The sequence below is a fragment of the Rhinoderma darwinii genome, chromosome 1, assembly GCF_050947455.1.
Source record: "Rhinoderma darwinii isolate aRhiDar2 chromosome 1, aRhiDar2.hap1, whole genome shotgun sequence".
NCBI classification, from domain to species: domain Eukaryota; kingdom Metazoa; phylum Chordata; class Amphibia; order Anura; family Rhinodermatidae; genus Rhinoderma; species Rhinoderma darwinii.
This window is the reverse complement of record NC_134687.1, coordinates 296,973,391-296,994,573: the sequence shown is the minus strand read 5'-3', so window position 1 is coordinate 296,994,573 and position 21,183 is coordinate 296,973,391. Positions and strand designations below refer to the sequence as shown.

The window sequence follows — 21,183 nt, the reverse complement described above, 5'->3', positions numbered from 1 at the left end:
ATCAGTAGTTTTTGTAAAAAAAAAATCACTGTCTCCTGTATCTTGTATTCTTGAGCTGCGGCTAGCCCCGCCCACGGGCCGCTGATTGACAGTAAGTTTCTAAATAGTCGTCTTCAAGAATTTCCTACCATTTTTCTGCTGTAGATTCTGTTTAACTCCTGCGGATAACTGGTCTCCTGGAGATTATCACTCAAATCCATTCCTGATCAGAGCTGACCTAATCTCTCTCTCCCCTTCTCTCAATTTTCGACATAGCAGCAGGGAGGGGCAGGAGGTTGTACACCGCAGATCAAATTGTTGAGAAAGCATCCAAGTATTCAGGGAGGGCAGGCTGTCCGTAGCAGAATGTAGATAGTGAGGAGCGCAGAGGGGGAATCACACAGCACAGCTTTCTCTCTACACTGATAGCCTAAGACATAAAAGCTATTAAAGACTGCAGCAGCAGCCATTACTCACAACTCACATCCAGCATTTATTACTAGGAGGGACATACCCATAGGAGAAAAGTTGGAAACTAGAGCAGCTTGCAAACTGAATATCAGGAGATCTGAGAATGAATGAAGATTTCAGCCTGAAACTTAGTCAAACTTTTTTTTTTTTTTTCTCCAGGTACCCACTACTAACATATATAAAAATCATTTCTACCGTTGTCAATTGTGTCCATAGCATTTAACCCTTTTACTGCCAGGGTTTTGGGGACAATTTTCTTACTTTTGACATGCATAAATAAAACCTGGATAATAAAAACAAACAAATCCTATTATACCCCCATATTTTACCATATATTTACTAAAAATAGATACCTTGCAGATGTAAAAATGCCACCCAACGCTCATGGATGCCATCATGCAATTTTGCATTAAAAAAATAACGTTTTGTAAAAAAAAATATGACGAAAACGTTGTTTGTGGCCAAAATTCTGAGCCAAGCCAGAACCTTAGGCATACACAATAGCCTAAAATAATAGTTCAAGGTGTGCATACTTCCTACATGCCACTTATGCCTGTATACATGCACATATCTTCACAAAATCATCACTGAAGATGCCATCTATACGATACAGATGGCCTGATTTGTCTCAGGGGGTGTAATAAATATGCAATTGCTCATCTTCTCACTCATTTAGTACATATAAAAGACCTGTGGGTGACCATCCGAAAGCACATTTTCTCTCTGATTTGTAAGGGGACGTGACCAAGTAAATTAAAGGGGTTTTCCACAACTGGACAAGTGATGACCTATCCACAGGATAGGTCATCCGTATATGATCGGTGCGGGTCCGACACCGGGACCCCGCACAGATCAGCCATTCCATCGGCCTCCGGGCGCAGGATGTTTTGAGCGGTACGCAGTAGTTGGAGCCGGAAGCAGGGGGTCTCTGGTCACGGAATAGCAGCCAAGCTCCTATTCAAGTGAATAGGAGCAGACCTGCTGAAGGGCCGCTCTGCAGTGTTCGGAGCCATCTGCTTCAGGCTCCAACTACTGCACACCGTTAAAAACATCCAGCAGCCGGAGCGGCTAATTGGTGTGGGGTCCGGGTGTTGGACCCGTACCGATCATATGTTGATGTCCTATCCTGTGGATAGGTCATCAGTTGTCTGGTTGTGGAAAACCCCTTTCAAGGACTGTGATACATAAACTTTAAAGTTGTATGGGGGGAGAAATTGCAGTGACAGATTGTGATCTTTCTCCCCTACACAGACCCAAGAAAAATTTTTCATCTTGCTGCCGGACTTCAAACAAGTGATGCTCCCCTAATATTGCAGCTACATTTTGATCCACATTTGTATCATTTAAAAGCTTAGAAAGCTGGGATTTAAAAAGTTACCATAATCCAAGCTTTAGCTGTAGAAATATCTCATGCGTCCTGAGGCACTTGAGTAGCCAAGGACATATCTGATATGTTTTTGCTACTAACTGCTCTAACTCAGGCTACAGTTTTTCAATGGGGGCAATGGGTGACGTACAGGGAAAGGAAGAGAATATATCATTCTCCTTCTGTACCTTTATGGCTATAGATTACACCAGGGGGAGGGTAACATTAATTTATCACCCCTCTGCGTCTTATTAGGCCGTCTATTAACTCCACGACCCGGACGTTTGTCTGCAGTGCAGTGTCCAATAAGTCGCACCAAGCGCTTACACCACACACCAATAAAGTTTGTAACAATCTGGTCCGTACCCGATGTTTAGCGTAAAATTTGCTGACACGAGAGGAAAAGATTTCAGTCCGTCAGAAAATACTTTTTCATCCACTGTCGGTCACCATATACCATAGCTCCCAACTAGTTCCACTTCTAAAATCCGTATTAGTTAATGCATTAGATTACATTTAGGGAATTGCATTTGAATTGCATTTGGTTAGGTTGTGTTCAAACATTGCTTTCAATTTGTGTCTAATTACTGCGACTTTCACACGGAAACGTTTTGCTCTAAAGCATAAAACGTGCTTTGACAATGACGTGTGAACACAGCCTTAGGCCCCATGCACACGACCGTATTTTTGTCCTCCCGTAAATACGGGTCCTTGGTCACACGTATTCGACCCGTATTGCACCAGTATTTACGGGCACGTTTTCGCTGCAAAATTACACTGCAGTAATCGGCAGCCCTTCTCTCTATCAGTGCAGGATAGAGAGAAGCGGCAGCCCTTTCCGGAGTAAGAGTAAAAGAAATTCATACTTACCCGGCCGTTGTCTTGGTGACGCGTCCCTCTCGACATCCAGTCCGACCTCCCTGGATGACGCGGCAGTCCATGTGACCGCTGCAGCCAGTGATTGGCCTGTGATTGGCTGCAGCGGTCACATGGGCTGAAACGTCATCCCAGGAGGCCGGACTGGAGGAAGAAGCAGGGAGTTCTGGGTAAGTATGAACTTCTCCTTTTTTTTTTTTTTTACACGTGGATTTATATTGTGATCGGAAGTCACTGTCCAGGGTTCTGAAACAGTTACCTTCGATCAGTTAACTCTTTCAGCACCCTGGACAGTGACTATTTACTGACGTCGCCTAGCAACGCTCCCGTAATTACGGGTGCACACACGTAGTCACCCGTAATTACGGGAGCCCCATAGACTTCTATGGGCCTGCCCGTGCCGTAATTACGGCCTAAAATAGGACATGTTCTATATTTTTCAACGGCACGGGCACCTTCCCGTAAGCATACGGGGAGGTACCCGTGGCCAATAGAAGTCTATGGGCCCGTAATTACGGCCCGTGAGTACGGGCGTTTTTACGTTCGTGTGCATGGGGCCTTAGAGTTTGTATAGCAGGATCAAAAATTATATGCCTATATAATCCGCAATTTTATTTGCATGCAAAAAATTTGTGCTTTCTGTTTTTTTTTGTATTTTTTTTTTTTATAACACATGCACCTGTGATTGTAAACGTGTGTAATTTATCAACTTCTCGCATCTTAAAGGGGTGTTACCAAAATTGAAAATTATCACCTGTCCATAGGATAGGCGATAACTTTATTGTCGCTGGGGGTCCCTGAACCCCATATCCTCCTTACTGCACTCCCCGCAGTGAGGAGGAGCTTGAATGGAGTGGTGTTCGAGCATGCGCCCACCGTTCCATTCACTGACCATGAGAATAATGGAAACAGCCGAGTTCTATCTGATACTGAATAGAGCGGCAGCTCACATGCTCGACCACCGCTCGATTCAATGTCCTCCTTAGATCCGTGAGGAGGATCTGGGGGTCCCAGCATTTAGAAAATTATCACCTATCCAGCGGACAAGTGATAATTTATGATTTTAGGAATACCCCATAAAAGTTCTTTGCAGTATACATTTTGTTTGCATAAGGGGTCTGCTTAAAGAGGCTCTGTCACCAGATTTTGCAACCCCTATCTGCTATTGCAGCAGATCGGCGCTGCAATGTAGATTACAGTAACGTTTTTATTTTTAAGAAACGAGCATTTTTTGCCAAGTTATGACCATTTTTGTATTTATGCAAATGAGGCTTGCAAAAGTCCAAGTGGGCGTCTATTATGTGCGTACATCGGGGCGTTTTTACTACTTTTACTAGCTGGACGTTGTGAAGAGAAGTATCATCCACTTCTCTTCAGAACGCCCAGCTTCTGGCAGTGCAGACACAGCCGTGTTCGAGAGAGATCACGCTGTGACGTCACTCACAGGTCCTGCATCGTGTCGGCACCAGAGGCTACAGTTGATTCTGCAGCAGCATCGGCGTTTGCAGGTAAGTCGATGTAGCTACTTACTTGCAAACGCCGATGCTGCTGCAGAATCAACTGTAGCCTCTGGTGCCGATGTGTCCTCGCTCGTCTGACACGATGCAGGACCTGTGAGTGACGTCACAGCGTGATCTCTCGAGAACACGCTGTGTGTCTGCACTGCCAGAAGCTGGGCGTTCTGAAGAGAAGTGGATGATGCTTCTCGTCAGAACGCCCAGCTAGTAAAAGTAGTAAAAACGCCCCGATGTCCGCACATAATACACGCCCACTTGGACTTTTACTTTAAACACGCCCACTTGGACTTTTGCAAGCCTCATTTGCATAAATACAAAAATGGTCATAACTTGGCCAAAAATGCTCGTTTTTTAAAAATAAAAACGTTACTGTAATCTACATTGCAGCGCCGATCTGCTGCAATAGCAGATAGGGGTTGCAAAATCTGGTGACAGAGCCTCTTTAAGTGCACATTATGGTCAAATAGTTGATTTTCATGCAATTTCTGCTTCTAATCCCTGTTTGATTCAGAGTTGTGTGAAGTTGGTTGTGTAGGTTATATTCTCATACATGGCATGCTGTGCGCTCTCAAAAAATGTAGGTTTTGTTAGCATTGTAGCTGTTTGCCATGTGCAGTATATATTTTCAACACATTTGTGGATGATGGCCAAATCACGCATGACCGCTATTTTAAACGTTTTTGAGCACAGGCTCTTGATGTAGACGTATGTGGTATATATGAACTTTGCAGACCTTGGTCTATCATTTTTACATTGTTTTTATGTGTAAATCTCGACTTGTATGTGAGATTGAGGCGCTCATGTATGTAATGCATTTTTTTTTAAAACAATTCCTGTTTGTCACAGTTACGTGAAGGTGGACATGGCTGCCAACAGCACGTCAAGACCACTACACTAGGGGTGATCATTGTCTGCTTTCAGGGAATATGTAGGTTTTGGGGGATCACTCACTTTTAAAGGTGTGTAATCCCTGTGTTTTATAGGTTATTTATTATTTTTTTCAAAATTCCATCTGAAAATTGTTTTTTCGTCTCGTTAATTATAGTAATTTTTAAGGAGATTTGTGCATGTAGACCTAGGCATAAATGGTATATATGAACTGCATATATTGAGTTTTTTTTTTTTTTTTTTTGTAGTGCATATAATTTTATACTTGGGTCATACTTTTAGCCACAAATATCCATTTTTTTATTAAAAGAAAATGAATAAAAATTTATAACCCAAAATTGCATGACGGTTCCTCGGTTTATCAAGCGCTGAGTGTCTTTTTGAGAATGTGGCAGGTGTCTTTCAGAAAATATATAGGTATAGAGGTTTAGTATGAAACCGAACGCTGATGTGAACACACTCTAAGATTCATTAACCCTTTCAAGACCGAGCTCATTTTGACCTTCATGACCAGCCCCATTTTCTCAAATCTGACATGTGTCTCTTTATGTGATAATAACTCCGGAATGATTTTGCCTATCCAAGCGATTATGAGATTGTTTTCTCGTGACCTATTGTACTTTATGTTAGTGGAAAAATTTGGTCAATAAATTCATTGCTTATTTGTGAAAAACACCAAAATTGAAAAAATTTGCAAAAATTATGATTTTTCTCATTTTAAATGTATCTGCTTGTAAAACAGATAGTAATACCACACAAAATAGTTACTATTTTATATATTCCATATGTCTACTTTATATTTGCATAGTTTTTTGAACATTCTTTTATTTTTCTAGGACGTTACAAAGTTTAGAACTTTAGCAGCAATTTCTCACATTTTCAAGAAAATTTCAAAAGGCCATTTTTACAGGGACCAGTTCAGTTCTGAAGTGGCTTTGAGGGCCTTATGTACTAGATAGACCCCATAAATCACCCCATATTAAAAACTGCACCCCTCAAAGTATTCAAAATAGCATTCAGAAAGTTTCTTAACCCATTAGGCGCTTCACAGGAATTAAAGCAAAGTAGAGGTGAAATTTACAAATTTTATTTTTTTTGCTGAAATTCATTTGTAATACATTTTTTTCTGTAACACAGAAGGTTTTACCCGAGAAATGCAACTCAATATTTATTGCCCAGATTCTGCAGTTTTTAGAAATATCCCACATGTGGCTCTAGTGTGATAATGGACGGAAGCAAAGGAGCACCTAGTGGATTTTGGGGCCTCCTTTTTTTAGAATATATTTTAGGCACCATGTCAGGTTTGAAGAGGTCTTGTGGTGCCAAAACAGTGGAAATCCCCCAAAAGTGAGACGGTTTTGGAAACTACACACCTCAAGGAATTTATCTAGGGGTATAGTTAGCATCTTGACCCCACAGGTATTTTGCTATATTTATTGGAGTTTCTGTGAAAGTGAAAATCTACTTTTTTTTCTGAAAAAATATAAAAAAAAATAATATTTGCAAGGAATCAAGATTAAAAAGCACCCCAGAACTTGTAAAGCTACTTCTCCCGATTACGCCAATACCCCATATGTGGTACTAAACTGCTGTTTGGACCCACGACAGAGCTCAGAAGGGAAGGAGCGCCATTTGGATTTTGAAGCGCAGATTTTGCTGGATTGGTTTTCAGTTCCATGTCGCGTTTGCAACGCCCTGGAGTAAGCAAAACCGTGGAATCCCCCCAAAACTGACCCCATTTTCAAGACTACACCCCTCAAGGAATTGTTCTAGGGGTATAGTTAGCATTTTGACCCCACAGTTTTTTTGCTGAATTTAGTGGAATTAGGCCGTGAAAATTAAAATCTACTTTTTTCTGAAAAAACATAGAAATGTTTAATTTTTACAATGAATCAAGGAGAAAAATTACCCCAAAATTTGTAAAGCAATTTGTCCTGATTACAGCAATACACTATATGTGGTAATAAACTGCTGTTTGGACCCACAGCAGGACTCAGAAGGGAAGGAGCAATATTTGGCTTTAGGAGCTCAAATTTAGCTGGAATGGTTTTTGGGTGTCATGTCGCATATGCAAAGCCCCTGAGGTACCAAAACAGTGGAAACCTCCCAAAAGTCCCTTTAGGGGACTGGAACGAGCGATCATTAGGTTGCTGGTACAATACACTGCAATACTAATGTATTGCAGTATAATGTCATTTTACAGGCTCCTGTAACAGCGCGATCACTGTTCCTGTCCGTTAGTCCCGGGTTTCAGCTGTAATACACAGCGGACACCTGCAGAATATGGAGCGGGCGCAGCGCGTGAGCCCGCTCCATATATAACCCCTCGCACCACGACATGCTATTAAGTCGTGGTGCGCCAAGGCGTTAATGCGCAGCGGATGGTGCAAAGTGAAAATTAAAATTTTCCACTGATGTGCCATTTTAATGCACAATATATTGTGCCCAGTTTGTGCCACTGAAGACAAATACCTCATACAATGTTGAGCGGGTTCTCCCGGATATAAAATGTCATATATGTGGACGTAAGCTGGTGTTTGGGCACGCTGTGGGGCACAGAAGGGAGGGAACGCCATTTGGCTTTTGGAGCGCAGATTTTGCTTGGTAACTGTTCTGTTTGGGGTTTTGCTGGTATTTCAGTTTATAATGTGGGGGGATATGTAATCTGTGCGGAGTACATCAGGGCATAATAAGAGGGCATAATAATGGGGTACATAAATAATAATTCGCAGATATGTGGCCGGTGTCTCACTGATAAATGGCGCCCGATCTTATCCGCTTTTGGAACACTCTGCACATTTTGCATCGCCATATTCTGAGAGCCAGAACTTTTTTAGTTTTTCTCCAACGGAGCTGTGCGATGACTTATTTGTTGCGGGACAATCTGTAGTTTTCATTGGTACCATTTTAGGGTACATGCGATTTTGTTTTTTGTTTTTTTTAATCACTTTTTTTTAGATTTTTTTTGGAAGCAAAGTGACAAAGAAACATAAATTCTGACAATGTTTTTTGTATTTATTTTTTTTACAGTATTCACCGTGCGGTATAAATGACATTTTACTTTATTCTGCAGGTCGATACGATTACGGCGATACCAGATGTATATAGTTTTTTTATGTTTTGTGGCGATTGCGCAATAAAATCACTTTGATAAAATTATTTATTTTTTGTGTCACCATATTCTGAGAGCCATAACGTTTTTATTTTTCCGTCAAAAAAGCTGTGTAAGGGCTTGTTTTTTGCGGGACGGGTTGTAATTTTTATTGGTACTATTTTGGGGTACATGCGACTTTTTGATCACTTTTTATTCTATATTTTGGGAGGGTTGATGACCTAAAAAAAAGTGATTCTGACATGGTTTTTTAATATTTTTTTTTGCGGTGTTCACCGTGCGGGAAAAATAATATTATAGTTTTATAGTTTGGGTCGTTGTGAACGCGGTGATACCAAATATGTGTACTTTTTTTTTAAATTTTCATTTTTTTCCTATAATAAAAGACTTATTATAGGAAAATAAAGCATTATTTTTTTTTTGTCACTTTTATAACTTGTTTTTACACTTTTATAAAACTTTTTTATTACTTTATTTTTTACTTTTTACTTGAAGCCTGGCAGCACTGATCGCTGCTATAATACATTCCACTACCTAGGTAGTGTAACGTATTATAAACTGTCAGTGTGACGCTGAGAGTCACACTCACAGGAAGCTTATGAGGACCAGCATCCGGCTGGTTCTCATAGGCTGCTGTGCATGGCAGACCCGGGGGCCGTTATACGGCCCCCGGTTCTGCCTTGTAACCGACTGCAGCACCAGCAATCGGTCCCCGGGAAAGTTTGTTGTAGCAACAAACTTTCCAGTTTGTTATAGCAACAAACTTTCCAGTTTGTTATAGCAACAAACTTTCCAGTTCGTTGCTACAACACACTTTCCCTGCGATCACATGACCGGGACCTGAACTAATCCGGTCCCGATCATATCTCCGGGACCAGAGGCAGGTGATAACAGTGCGATCCGGGTGTCAGCGCTAGTCTGAGACATCCGGATCGTGCTTTTAACACCCACCGTGAATTCACGTCGGCACTGCACAGAGCCCAGCAAGTGCCGACGTGAATATACAGTGGGCGGTCGGGAAGCGGTTAAAGGACGCAATGGCTGATCTCCTGGAACACATACATTTCTTAATATGTTTTTCGGTATTGCAATATGAGACCAAATAGAATTTGAGAAAAGCAGAAGAGTAATAGAGGAATTGTTGTTGTTTTTTTTTTTTTTTTTTTTGTGCGTTTTAGATTTCCTTTTAAGTTTAACAGCAAAAAAAATTATAGAAACCATATTCTATCCAGACTATTTAAAGCTGTATTCCAGCTCAGACATTAATGGCGTATCCACAGGACCTGCCTTAACTATCTGTTAGATGCAGGTCCCACCTCTGGGACCCACACCTATGTCCGGCGTGGTGAGAAGTTGCCGTGCGTGTGCGTATATAAAAAAAACAAAAAAAAAACTTCAGAGTAACGTTAAATACAGCAGAACAAGCTTGGTCGGGGGACCTAAGGTCTTGACATAGTTGCAGGTCCCAAAGATGGGATCCGCATTTATCAGAAATGTATGGCATATCCTGTGGACTTGGATTGAAAATCAATTGTGTTCGCTTACGCTAGTTATCTATTAGAAATGTGGAAAGATGGTCGTCTTACAAACCAATTATTGGTACCACACAGTAGTAAAAAGTAATGGTGGTTGCACTTTAGCTAAGTGGCTGACAAGTAAAAGGTTTTATCTAGATACAGCGTGTGAAAATATTCTTAGGCTGCGTTCACATCTGCGTCAGGGCTCCGTTCTGACGTTCTGTTGAAATTTTTCGTCGGAACGGAGCCCTGACAGACACAAACGGAAACCAGATGTTTCCATCACCATTGATTTCAATGGTGACTGATCCGGTGCAAATGGTTTTCGCTTGTCTCCGTTGTGCAGGGGCTCCATCGTTTAGGCCTCATGCACACGACCGTAAAAACTCACTTTATTACGGGTCGTCATTACGACCCGTAATAACGGGCTCATAGACTTCTATTGGCCACGGGTACCTTCCCGTTTTCTTACGGGAAGGTGCCCGTGCCGTTAAAAAAGATAGAACATGTCCTATTTCAGGCCGTAATAACGGCACGGACAGTCCATAGAAGTCTATGGAGCTCCCGTAATGACGGGTGGCTACATGTGTGCATCCGTCATTACGGCAGCGTTGCTAAGCGACGTCAGTAAATAGTCACTGTCCAGGGAGCTGAAAGAGTTAACTGATCGGCAGTAACTCTTTCAGCACCCTGGACAGTGACTACCGATCAGTATAAACCTGTAAAAAATAAAAATAAAAGACGTTCATACTTACCGAGAACTTCCTGCTTCCTCCAGTCCGGTCTCCCGGCCGTTGCCTTGGTGACGCGTCCCTCTCGACATCCGGCCCGACGTCCTGGCCGTACCTGGATGACGTTTCAGCCCATGTGACCGCTGCAGCCAATCACAGGTCAATCACAGGCTGCAGCCGTCACATGGACTGCCGCGTCATCCAGGGATGTCGGGCTGGATGTGAAGAGAGGGACGCGTCACCAAGACAACGGCCGGGTAAGTATGAATTTCTTTAACTTTTATTACAGAAAGGGCTGTCCCTTCTCTCTATCCTGCACTGATAGAGAGAAGGGGCTGCCGATTAGTGCAGTGCTATTTTGCCGCCAAAAACGTGCCCGTAAATATGGGTGGAATACGGATGACACCGGACCCATATTTACGGGCATGGGTCCGTGAATACGTGTGACACCGGACCCGTATTTACGCCAGTATTTACGGGTGGGAAAAAATACGGTCGTGTGCATGAGGCCTTAGACTATGCTATTGATTCCGTCAAAACGACTGAACCCCTGCACAACTGAGACAAATGGTAACCGTTTGCACCGGATCCGTCACCATTGAAATCAATCAATTGAAACGGAAATCTCTGGTTTGTGTCAGTCAGGGCTCCGTTCCGACGGAAAGCTCAGACGGAACGGAGCCCTGACGCAGATGTGAACGCAGCCTTAAAGGGGTTTCTTCTTACATATTATTATTAATATTATTATTTATTTATTTTTAAAGAAAGCTCCTTTTTAGCGCTTATTTGCTTAGAGTAGTTAAAGATTTCACCTAAATCTATAGAGCGAAAAGTAATTTTGCATAGGCTTTGCTTTAATTATCCCAGTACTGTATTACAGTGCTGAGTTATAGGCTATTACACACATTGTACACATATTGTGCTGATTCTAAGTAACAAGATAAAGTAATGTCACATGGTTCTTTAACCCCTTAATGACCGGGCCATTTTGCACGTTAGTGACCAAGGATTATTTTTTGTTTTTTCACGGTCGCATTCCAGGAGTCGTAACTTTTTTTTTTTATTCCGTCGACATAGCCGTATAAGGGCTTGTTTTTTGCGGGACGAGTTGTATTTTGTAATTGCGCCATTTTTAAATGCTTATAATATATTGATTAACTTTTATTAACTTTATTTTAGGAGAGAATTGAAAATAAGCAGCTATTCCAGCATTGATTTTCACGTTATAAATTTACACCGTTTACTATGCAGAGTAAATAACATGTTAACTTTATTCTATGGGTCGGCACGATTACGGGGATACCAAATATGTAAAGGTTTTATATGTTTTCCTACGTTTGCACAATAAAAACCCTTTTAGAAAAAAATTACTTGTTTTTGCATCGCCGCATTCCAAGAGCCGTCATTTTTTTATTTTTCCGTCAATGTGGTCGTATGGGGGCTTGATTTTTGCGGGCCAATGTGTAGTTTTCATTAATACTATTTTGGGGTACATAGGACTTATAGATTAACTTTTATTTTATTTTTTATGGGGGGAATGGGAGATAAGAGAATTTTGCCGTTGTTTTTTTGGACGCCGTTCATCCGGCGGTTTAATTAATGTGTTCATTTTATTGGTCAAGTTGTTACTATCGCGGGGATACCATATGTGTATGTGGGATTTGTTTTGACACTTTTACTGAATAAAACCACTTTTTGGGCAGTTTAATTTTTTTTTGACAAATTTATTTTATTTTTTTTCCCTCAAACTTTATTTAACTGATTTGACATTTTTTTTTAAGTCCCACCAGGGGACTTCACTATGCGATGTGCCGATCGCATATATAATGCTTTGGTATACTTAGTATACCAAAGCATTATTGCCTGTCAGTGTAAAACTGACAGGCAACCTATTAGGTCATGCCTCCGGCATCGCCTAGCAGGCAGTTGCTGAAGACAGACCTGGGGGTCTTTGTTAGACCCCCGGCTGTCATGGAAACCCGACGGCGACCCGCGATTTCTTTGCGGGGGCGCCGATGGGGTGACAGAGGGAGCTCCCTCCCTCTGTCAAACACATTAGATGCTGCTGTCACTATTGACAGCGGCATTTAATGGGTTAAACTGCCGGAATCGGAGCACGCTTCGATTCCGGCAGGAGCCAGGCTGTGTATAACAGCCGTGCTCCTGCCGCTGATCGCGTGGGTATAGTGGCAGTACCCGCGCCATCACAGGACGGATATATCCGTCGTTCTGCGCGAACTAGCAGCTGCTGAGGACGGATATATCCGTCCTTCGGCGTTGAGGAGTTAAGTAGAGCGTTCTACACACAGAACTTAGTCTATCTATTGATGGAGCTGCATTGTTTTTGCTTTTGTTGTCTATAGAAAAATCAAAATCTAACTATAAAAACAAACCCACTTGACTGAAGTACATTTTGTTCTTGCCTGATCTTTAATAGCTGTGATGGTGCGATGTGACTCACACTATGAATTCCATTTGTATCTTGGCTCCCCCTGCCGGTGTATACAAATAATAGTTAGTTTGCATATTGTACATTCATAAAGGCTATCATGAACTTCATTTGCTGGGAATGTTGTATTAATGCAATACGCTTTTTTTCTGCAGTGTGTTGTTATTGGTTTGCAATCTACTGGGGAAGCTCGGACACGAGAAGTTATGGATGAAAATGATGGCCATCTTGACCGCTTTGTGTCAGCTGCTGAGTGAGTATGAAAACAAAAACGTACAGAATAAACTATATAGAACACAATGTGCAAGTTGCAAAAAAAAAATAAAAAATGAGTGAACCCTTTGGAATTACCTGCTTTTCTGCGTCATGGTTTGGGGCTGCCTTAGGGCCAGGATGTCTTGTGATCATTGAGGGAACAATGAATTCAAAACATTTTACATGAGAATGTAAGGGCAGCAGCCCATGTCTTCAATCTGAAGAGACGTTGGATGATGCAACAACACAATGACCCAAAGCACACAAGTAAATCAACTAAAGAATGGTTGAAAAATGTATGACTAAGATTGCTTACACCTTATTTTTCCACTGGAACTGCCCGCACAGGTGAAATCAGCCCTCTTATAGTGACTATTGTGACTATTAGACCCAGCAGCAGCCTCTCCCTAATGTCATCCCGGTGATCATGTGACCAGTCACACAGAGGCCCTGCCTCTATTCTATAGACATGGCTCATTCAGTGCTGTGTGTACAAGCGATGTGAGAAGACAGAAGCTGAGAAAACTTCTATCTTCTAGTTACTTCCTGGCACCAGACACTCCGCTGCCCGATTGCTCGGCTAGCCAGCTAAAACCTGCGCCGTAGACCCGCTATGACGTCCGCTGTATAGTGTTTTTATGGCAGCCGTTCAGGGTAGTTCTTCTGAAGCGCCTTTTCACGGCGGCACTACAGAAGATCTTGAACCTGTATCCGGGGCTCTGCTCGTGAAGCCCAGGGTGTTGCTAATAGCCTCGGGCTTCAGGGCAACCATCGGAGACCAATAGCAGTGGTCCAAACATGTTTAACCCCTCAGATGTGGCAGTCAATGGTGACCGCCGCATCTGAGAGCGAGAGCCCCTACCTCTAAAACCAATCGGCACCCCGCGATGCAATTGCTGGATGCCGGTGGTTTTTATGGCAGCCAGGGGCTTAAAGGGATGGTGTTGCCAGAAAAACATGTTTTTTTAAAAAAAATTAAACATTTAGTGTGTGGGTGATTAAACATTGTTCAAATTTTTTTTATTTTTTTGCATGAGTCCATGTAATATTATAAATTATTTCTAATTTATAATACTACCCATTTTTGGTCACTAGATGGAGCTGTTCCCAAAATTGCAGCATTGCAACATTGGGTTAAAAGCCCTCGCTCTAGTGAGCTCTCAGCATCCCCCCCTCCTTTATCCTGACTAGTGCCGGGATAAACGAGGGGTTTGAAAGGTTTAACCTCCTACACTGTGTGTCGCCATTTTTTGAGGTAACCCACAGTGTAGTAGGTTTACATACAGTAGTAAACACACACAAACACTAACATACATTGAAATCTCTTACCTGCTCCTGCCGCCGCGGCTCCCTCCGGCCCGTCCGCTCCCTTTGCTGCCGCTGTTCCATGTGCACAAGTCCGGAAGCCGCGACCGGAAGTAGTAATATTACTGTCCGGCCGCGACTTCCGGTCCACAGGAAAATGGCGCCGGACGGCGCCAATTTCGAATAGGACTGTGTGGGAGCGGCGCATGCGCAGTTCCCACACAGACGCCGTACACGGCAGTCAATGGGACGGGAGCCGTTCGCAGTCCCTATGGGACTGTGGCTGCCGTATTCCATGTCTGTGTGTGTCGTTAATCGACACACACAGAAATGGAACAAAAAATGGCAGCCCCCATAGGGAAGAAAAAGTGTAAAAATAAGAAACAGTAAAACACAAACACACAAATGAAAATAAACGTTTTTATTAAAGCACTAACATCTTTAACATATAAAAAAATTATTTGTGATGACACTGTTCCTGTTAAGGACCCCCATGTCTGCCTTTAATAAAAGCCTGTTAGGCCATGCCGGAGGTATACCTGTCCGTAATACACTGCAATACAGAAGTATTGCAGCGTATTATAAAAGCAATCAAATGATCGCATAGCAAAGTCCCCCTCGTGGGACTAAAAGTAAAAAAAATGTTTTAATAAAGTTAATAATAAATAAAAATCCCAAGTAAAAAATAAAATCACTTTTTATTAAGGGGAATAAAAAAAAGTAAAAAAATTCACGTATTTGGCATTGCCGCGTCTAACGATCCCAACTATAAAGCTATTCCGTTATTTAACCCGCATGATGAGCGCCGTAAAAAATAATCATCCCCAGAATTGCTGATTTCTGTGAATCCAGCCTTTAAATTTTTTTTTTTAGAAAAACTGATCAAGTCGTTCCGCAAAAAAAAAAAAACCCTCATACAGTTGCATTGGCGGAAAAATAAAAAAGTTATGGCTCTTAAAATATGGAGACGCAAAAACAAGTCATTTTGAAGGAAAAAAACGTTTTTATTGTGTAAAAGTAGTAAATCATAAAAAAAACATAAATTTGCAATCGTAACGACCTGTTGAATAAAGTTATTTATATCACACGGTTTATGGCGCAAAAGAGTGGCAAAACGTTTGAATTTTTTTTCTTCCCATTACCCCAAAAAGTTAATAAGGTAATCAATAAATTATATGTACCCTAAAATTGTGCTATTTATATAGAACTTGTGACTCAAAAAGAGTCCTTATACAGCTATGTCGACAGAAAAATCAAAGTTATAACTCTTTGAATGCGATGATGGAAAAACATAAAAAATAGCTTGTCATTAAGTTTTGAAATACCTTCGGTATTAAGAGGCTAAGGACCTTGACCGCCAGACGTTTATATATAGCCAGCGGTCGGGAATCAGTTAAAAATAAATATGGTTGAAAAAGATGTGTTTTGGAATGGCCAAGTCCTGACCTGAACCCTAGTGAGATGTGGCATGACCTAAAAAGGGCTCTGCCCGCAAGGGATCCCAGAAATATAGATGAACATAAGCACATTTTTCAGGGAGGAATGGTCCAAAATTCCTTCTGAATGTTGTTCAAATCTTATTTGCAGCTACAGAAAACATTAGGTGGAGGTGATGGCTGCTAAAGGGGGATCTACAGGTTATTAAATGTACGGGTTCACTTGTTCTTCGCGTGTGTATTGTATTGCCATGCACTTTTTGGTTGTAAATGTGGTAATGTGCCCTGTTTTAACTTCTTAGAGGAGTCTTCAAATCCCTGATCCAGAAACATTTCCCTTCAAGTAAAAGGAAACGTGAGAAAAGCTCACTGAAAAGGAAAAGTAAGTAACCAATAACTCATTTTAATGTATGTTCTGAGTAGTTTTTCTTATGCCACTTTTTTCTGCTTTTCTAGCACATTCTATATAGGTTTCTCACTTGTAGTTTTTAACCTGTAGTACTTTCTTCTAATGCTACACAGAACGTGGAAAGCCACGCAGTGGAAAGATGTCACGTGGAGATTTTATGGGATTAATCCGAAACAGTGAAGAGAGCAGCTCCGATTCTGAAGGCGTGCTGGACAGTGATTTTAACTCTTCTCCGGAGTCCTTACAGGACAACGATGATGTCATATTTGTAGAACATACATTTAATGGGCACATAGTGCCTGACCGTGGTAAGCCGTTAATAAGTGGGAGGAGAGGTAAAAATTATTGTAAAAGGGGAGTCCGCTACTCAATAATGGTTTTTGTTTTATTTTTCTGATAGGTCCAGAACAAGTGGAACAAATGAAGATAGATTTGTTGGCCAAGGTTAAAGAATTAGGAAAGGTGTTACCTCTAAATACATTGGATGTACTTATAGACAAGCTTGGGGGTCCAGACCAGGTTGCAGAGGTATGCGACTTACATCTTGCTGTCTGCAAAGATTTCATTGTGCCCAGTTGTTATAACCGACTCTCTTCCTTAGATGACTGGTAGGAAAGGACGTGTGGTTCGTCGCCCTGATGGCGTGGGGTTTCAATCTCGAGCAGAGCAAAACCTATCAATAGATAATGTTAACTTGCGGGAGAAGGAGCGTTTTATGAATGGCACGAAGGTGAGCTCGTGACCTTTTTTTATGCTCTATTACATAACCTCGCTATGATTCCTTCATAAAATTATCACATTTTGCTTTTTATTATTACTTATGAGCTCAGAAGGTCCACTGCATCTCCTGGTCGCCACACGTTCTAAGATCCCTAGGCAACTTCAGTAGGATAAGGTTACCCAGGGTTTGTTTCTAGTCTATATACTAAGAATATCCAAATAGGAATCTCTGATTAATGTTTCCAGTCTGTTACAATGGAAACACGTAGGCCCAAAAAGATGCTGTAGGCACGAAACAATAGGAAATATTTGCGAGGTTGTTTTATTTTAGATGCATTGTTCCAATACAATGTTACTAAGCAGCAACTATTTGGACCGCCACTTAGCAACATCATGACTGAGCATGGGCAAATCACATTATCGCTTGAACTGTTGGTATACGTGCAGTCCATTTCTAATGCCTTGCCTTTCTTTGGCTACAAATAAATATAGTCAGACATGATTTATCCAGTAAAATGAAGTTTTAGTCCTAATGAATAACTTTTGCCTCCCTCTTCCATTTTTTTCCTTCCTTATTTGGCCACCACTTGTCACTATCCATTGCACATTTAACATCTAGCTTGTAGCCATTATATCGGAGGCATCAAGTTCAGGTATTTCCCTACAAGCTGACCGCCGGGTAAAAAATCAACGGCGACGAATACATATGACACTGGAACTACCGTGGAGTGCTGACAGAGCCATCCAACAGTTTGGTGAGTACATAGCCCTCAAATTCGAATTACAATGATTTTTAACTGCTGTAAAAATGAGTTAAAGGGGTTTTCCGGAAGTAAAAAATTACTTTTTATTAAACTAAACAATAAACATTTAACTTTGTAATGCACTTACGTTTGATTTGCTGGATGTATCGTCGTATCCCCTCTTCCGTCACGTGACCGCTTGTCCATGTAAAATTTGCACTTCCTGTGCATACCCGTCCATTCGCGCCTAACTTCCGGTTTGCGGTTTTCACATTGTACGGTTACGTCATCAATGACGTAACTGTACCACGTGTTTTCCCCATCTGCTTAGAGCATGCGTGGGTGACACTACCACACATGCTCTGTTAAATGATATGGCTGCGTCTTCAGCAGCAGTGTTTCATTGCGCATGCGCAAGTTTTAATATGTGGTGTCGGTGTGCACTGTGACGGCCGTGCCTGCCGTAGCTCGCTCTCTCCTTCTCCTCCTCACAGTCCGAAGCGCATGTGAGGAGGAGGGTGTTTATTTGCTCACTGTAGGAGCGGAATCCCCAAGCCTGGGATTGGGGATTCTGCTCCAGGAGAAGTCACAGACTTCACTGTGTCCATATATGGACACAGTGACTTCTGAAGCGGAATCACCGCCGATGTGGCTGGGGATTCCGCTCCAGGAGAAGTCACTGACTTCACTGTGTCCATATATGGAGAGTGACGTCAGGGATTTCTGAAGCGGAATCCCCGCCGATCTGGCCGGGGATTCCGTTCCAGGAGAAGTACCTCACTTCACTGTTCATATATGGACAGTGAAGTGAGGGATTTCTCCAGAGCCGTCCCCTACAGGAAAGTAGGGGGGGCTGTGTGGCATTACCTACAGGGGGGCTGTGTGGCATTACCTACAGGGGGGCTGTGTGGCAGTATCTATAGAAGGTAGTGTGTGGCATTATCTATAGAAGGTAGTGTGTGGCATTATCTATAGAAGGTAGTGTGTGGCATTATCTATAGAAGGTAGTGTGTGGCATTATCTACAGAGGGCAGTGTGTGGCAGAAAATTGACAAATGAAATTCATCCGTTTTTAAAACGACAAGGAAAAAAACGGGTTAAAAACGGAAGCATGGCCCGGAACGGAACAGATGCAAAACGGCCGAGAAAACGGACCAAAACCGCCGTTTTTTATAGGCCGACACTCAGACCCTCTCGTGTGAATAGAGCCTAAAGGTAGTTGATGACGCGCCGTGTCTTAACACAGTTGAAAGTGCTGTCTTAGCAAAGACACGGAGCGTCATTAATCACAGAACACGCCCCCTCCTCTGACAATCTCGTCGTCCACACCTTCTCATCCTTCTTCACACTTATAGTTCCCGCACTGTATGTGTATATATACATATATATATAATTTGTGTGTGTGTGTGTGTGTGTGTATATATATATATATATATATATATATATATATATATATATATATATATATACATACACACACACATACACAAAATTTTATATATAAAAATATATATAAATAGTGAGACACTAAGGCCTCATGCACACGACCGTAGCCATGTGCACGGCCGTGATCTTCGGGTCGGCCTGCCCCGGAGTGTCACCCGCGAGCCACCCGCAAATCGCGGGCCGTGCACATGGCCACGTCCATTATTTTCTATGAGCCTGGACCGCAGAACACGGCCGTACTAAGAAATGTCCGTTCTTTCCACGATCCAGTGTTCTGGGCCATGCACGCACCTTGGAAACCACGGTCTTTTGCATGGGCCCATAGAAGTGAATGGGGCCGCAATTCTCTTGTGGATTTTCGGGGGAATTGCGCCCACAAAAGCACATTCGTGTGTATGGGGCCTTACATACATTTATAGTAAATTATGTAAAAAAAAAAGAAACTTATTACCATTGTTTGGAGTAGTGTTTGGTGTTTGCTTCACTGTAAGGCCCTGTTCACACAGTTATTTGCAGGCAGAAAATTCAGCCTCAAAATTTCGCTTGAATTTTCAGGCAGATTTTGATCTGCCTACACGCAGTTTGCCACAATTTTCACCCGCGGGCATTGAGCGCAACTTGCAAAAAACGCTGCGAAAAACGCTTTCTCTGCCTCCCATAGATGTCAGAGGAGTAAACGCCCGAAGATAGGGCATGTCGCTTCTTTTTCCCTCAATGGCCGCGGGCAAAAAACGTGGCAAACGGCGTGCAGGCAGGTCAAAATCTGCCTCCAAATTCAAGACAGAATCTTGATGCATGTTCACACGGCCTATTTTCGTCCGTTTTTCGGGCCGTAAACTCCCGAAAAACGACCGAAAAATCCGATGCAGCGTTCCGAAGGAGCGTTTTTTGATGTGTTTTTTTACGCATAAAAAAAACGACCGCGAAAAAAAGTGCAGGAAACCTCTTGAGACGTTTTTGGAGCCATTTTCCATAGACTGTAGTGAAAAAAGCTCCAAAAACGGGCGTAAAAAATGCAGCGAAAATCGCGATTTGCACAAAAAACATCTGAAAATCAGGAGCTGTTTTCTCTTGAAAACGGCTCCGTATTTTGAGACGTCTTTGCCTGTGAACATACCCTGACATTTATCAGGCTGTGGAAGGGGCGGGGGAGGGAGATGGGTGCCTGTACTTAGATCAGGGATAGATGGAGGCACAAAGGATAATGATGATTATTACTGTGTAAGGGCTTATTCAGACGAACGTGTAATACGTCCGTGCAACGCGCGTGATTTTCACGCGCCTCGCACAGACCTATGTTAGTCTATGGGGTCGTGCAGATTGTCTGTGAGTTTCACGCAGCGTGTGTCCGCTGCGTAAAACTCACGACATGTCCGATATTTGTGTGTTGTTCTATCATCACGCACCCATTGAAGTCAATGGGTGCGTGAAAATCACGCGGAAGCACTTCCGTGGTACGCGCGTGATTCGCGCAACAGCAGTAAAAAGTATGAATGAAAACAGAAAAGCACCACGTGCTACAAACATACAGTGTCATAATGATGGCGGCTGCGCGAAAATCACGCAGTCACGCAGCTGACACACAGAGCTGTTATGTACCTTTTACGCGCACAAATCGACACGTTTTTTTGCGCAAGCAAAGGGCACACGCTGGTGTAATCCGGCCTCAGACCGTGTGCAGGGAGGGAGCGTCTGCCTGTTATTTGTAATTAGAGCAGGGAAGGACCATGTGACCATAGAGGGGCGTGGCAGTGTGCAAATAGCTGAGGTGCTTTGGAGGAAGGGGGAGGATGCAACTGTCTCCTCAGATGCAGCCGGGGATCATGGGTATAGTGGGTTAACTGGTTGCCGACACAGGACGAGTATGCTCGTCCTTAGCAGCGAGCACTTCGCGCATTAGGACGAGCATACTCGTCCTGTGTGACAGCAGTCTCTGCCGTCTCTGTGTGTGCGATCGAGAGCG

At 42.5% G+C, this 21,183-nt stretch overlaps 1 protein-coding gene across 1 annotated transcript in view; it reads left to right on the top strand.

Annotated features, from left to right (window-relative positions):
- Positions 1-21,183, top strand: part of SBNO2 (strawberry notch homolog 2) — a 92,109-nt gene that overhangs the window by 50,740 nt on the left and 20,186 nt on the right. Inside the window, exons 16-21 of the mRNA XM_075825375.1 lie at positions 13,062-13,159; positions 16,205-16,284; positions 16,425-16,619; positions 16,712-16,839; positions 16,913-17,041; positions 17,651-17,786. Coding sequence (XP_075681490.1) covers positions 13,062-13,159; positions 16,205-16,284; positions 16,425-16,619; positions 16,712-16,839; positions 16,913-17,041; positions 17,651-17,786 — 766 coding nt within the window. The remainder of the gene's footprint in view (positions 1-13,061; positions 13,160-16,204; positions 16,285-16,424; positions 16,620-16,711; positions 16,840-16,912; positions 17,042-17,650; positions 17,787-21,183) is intronic.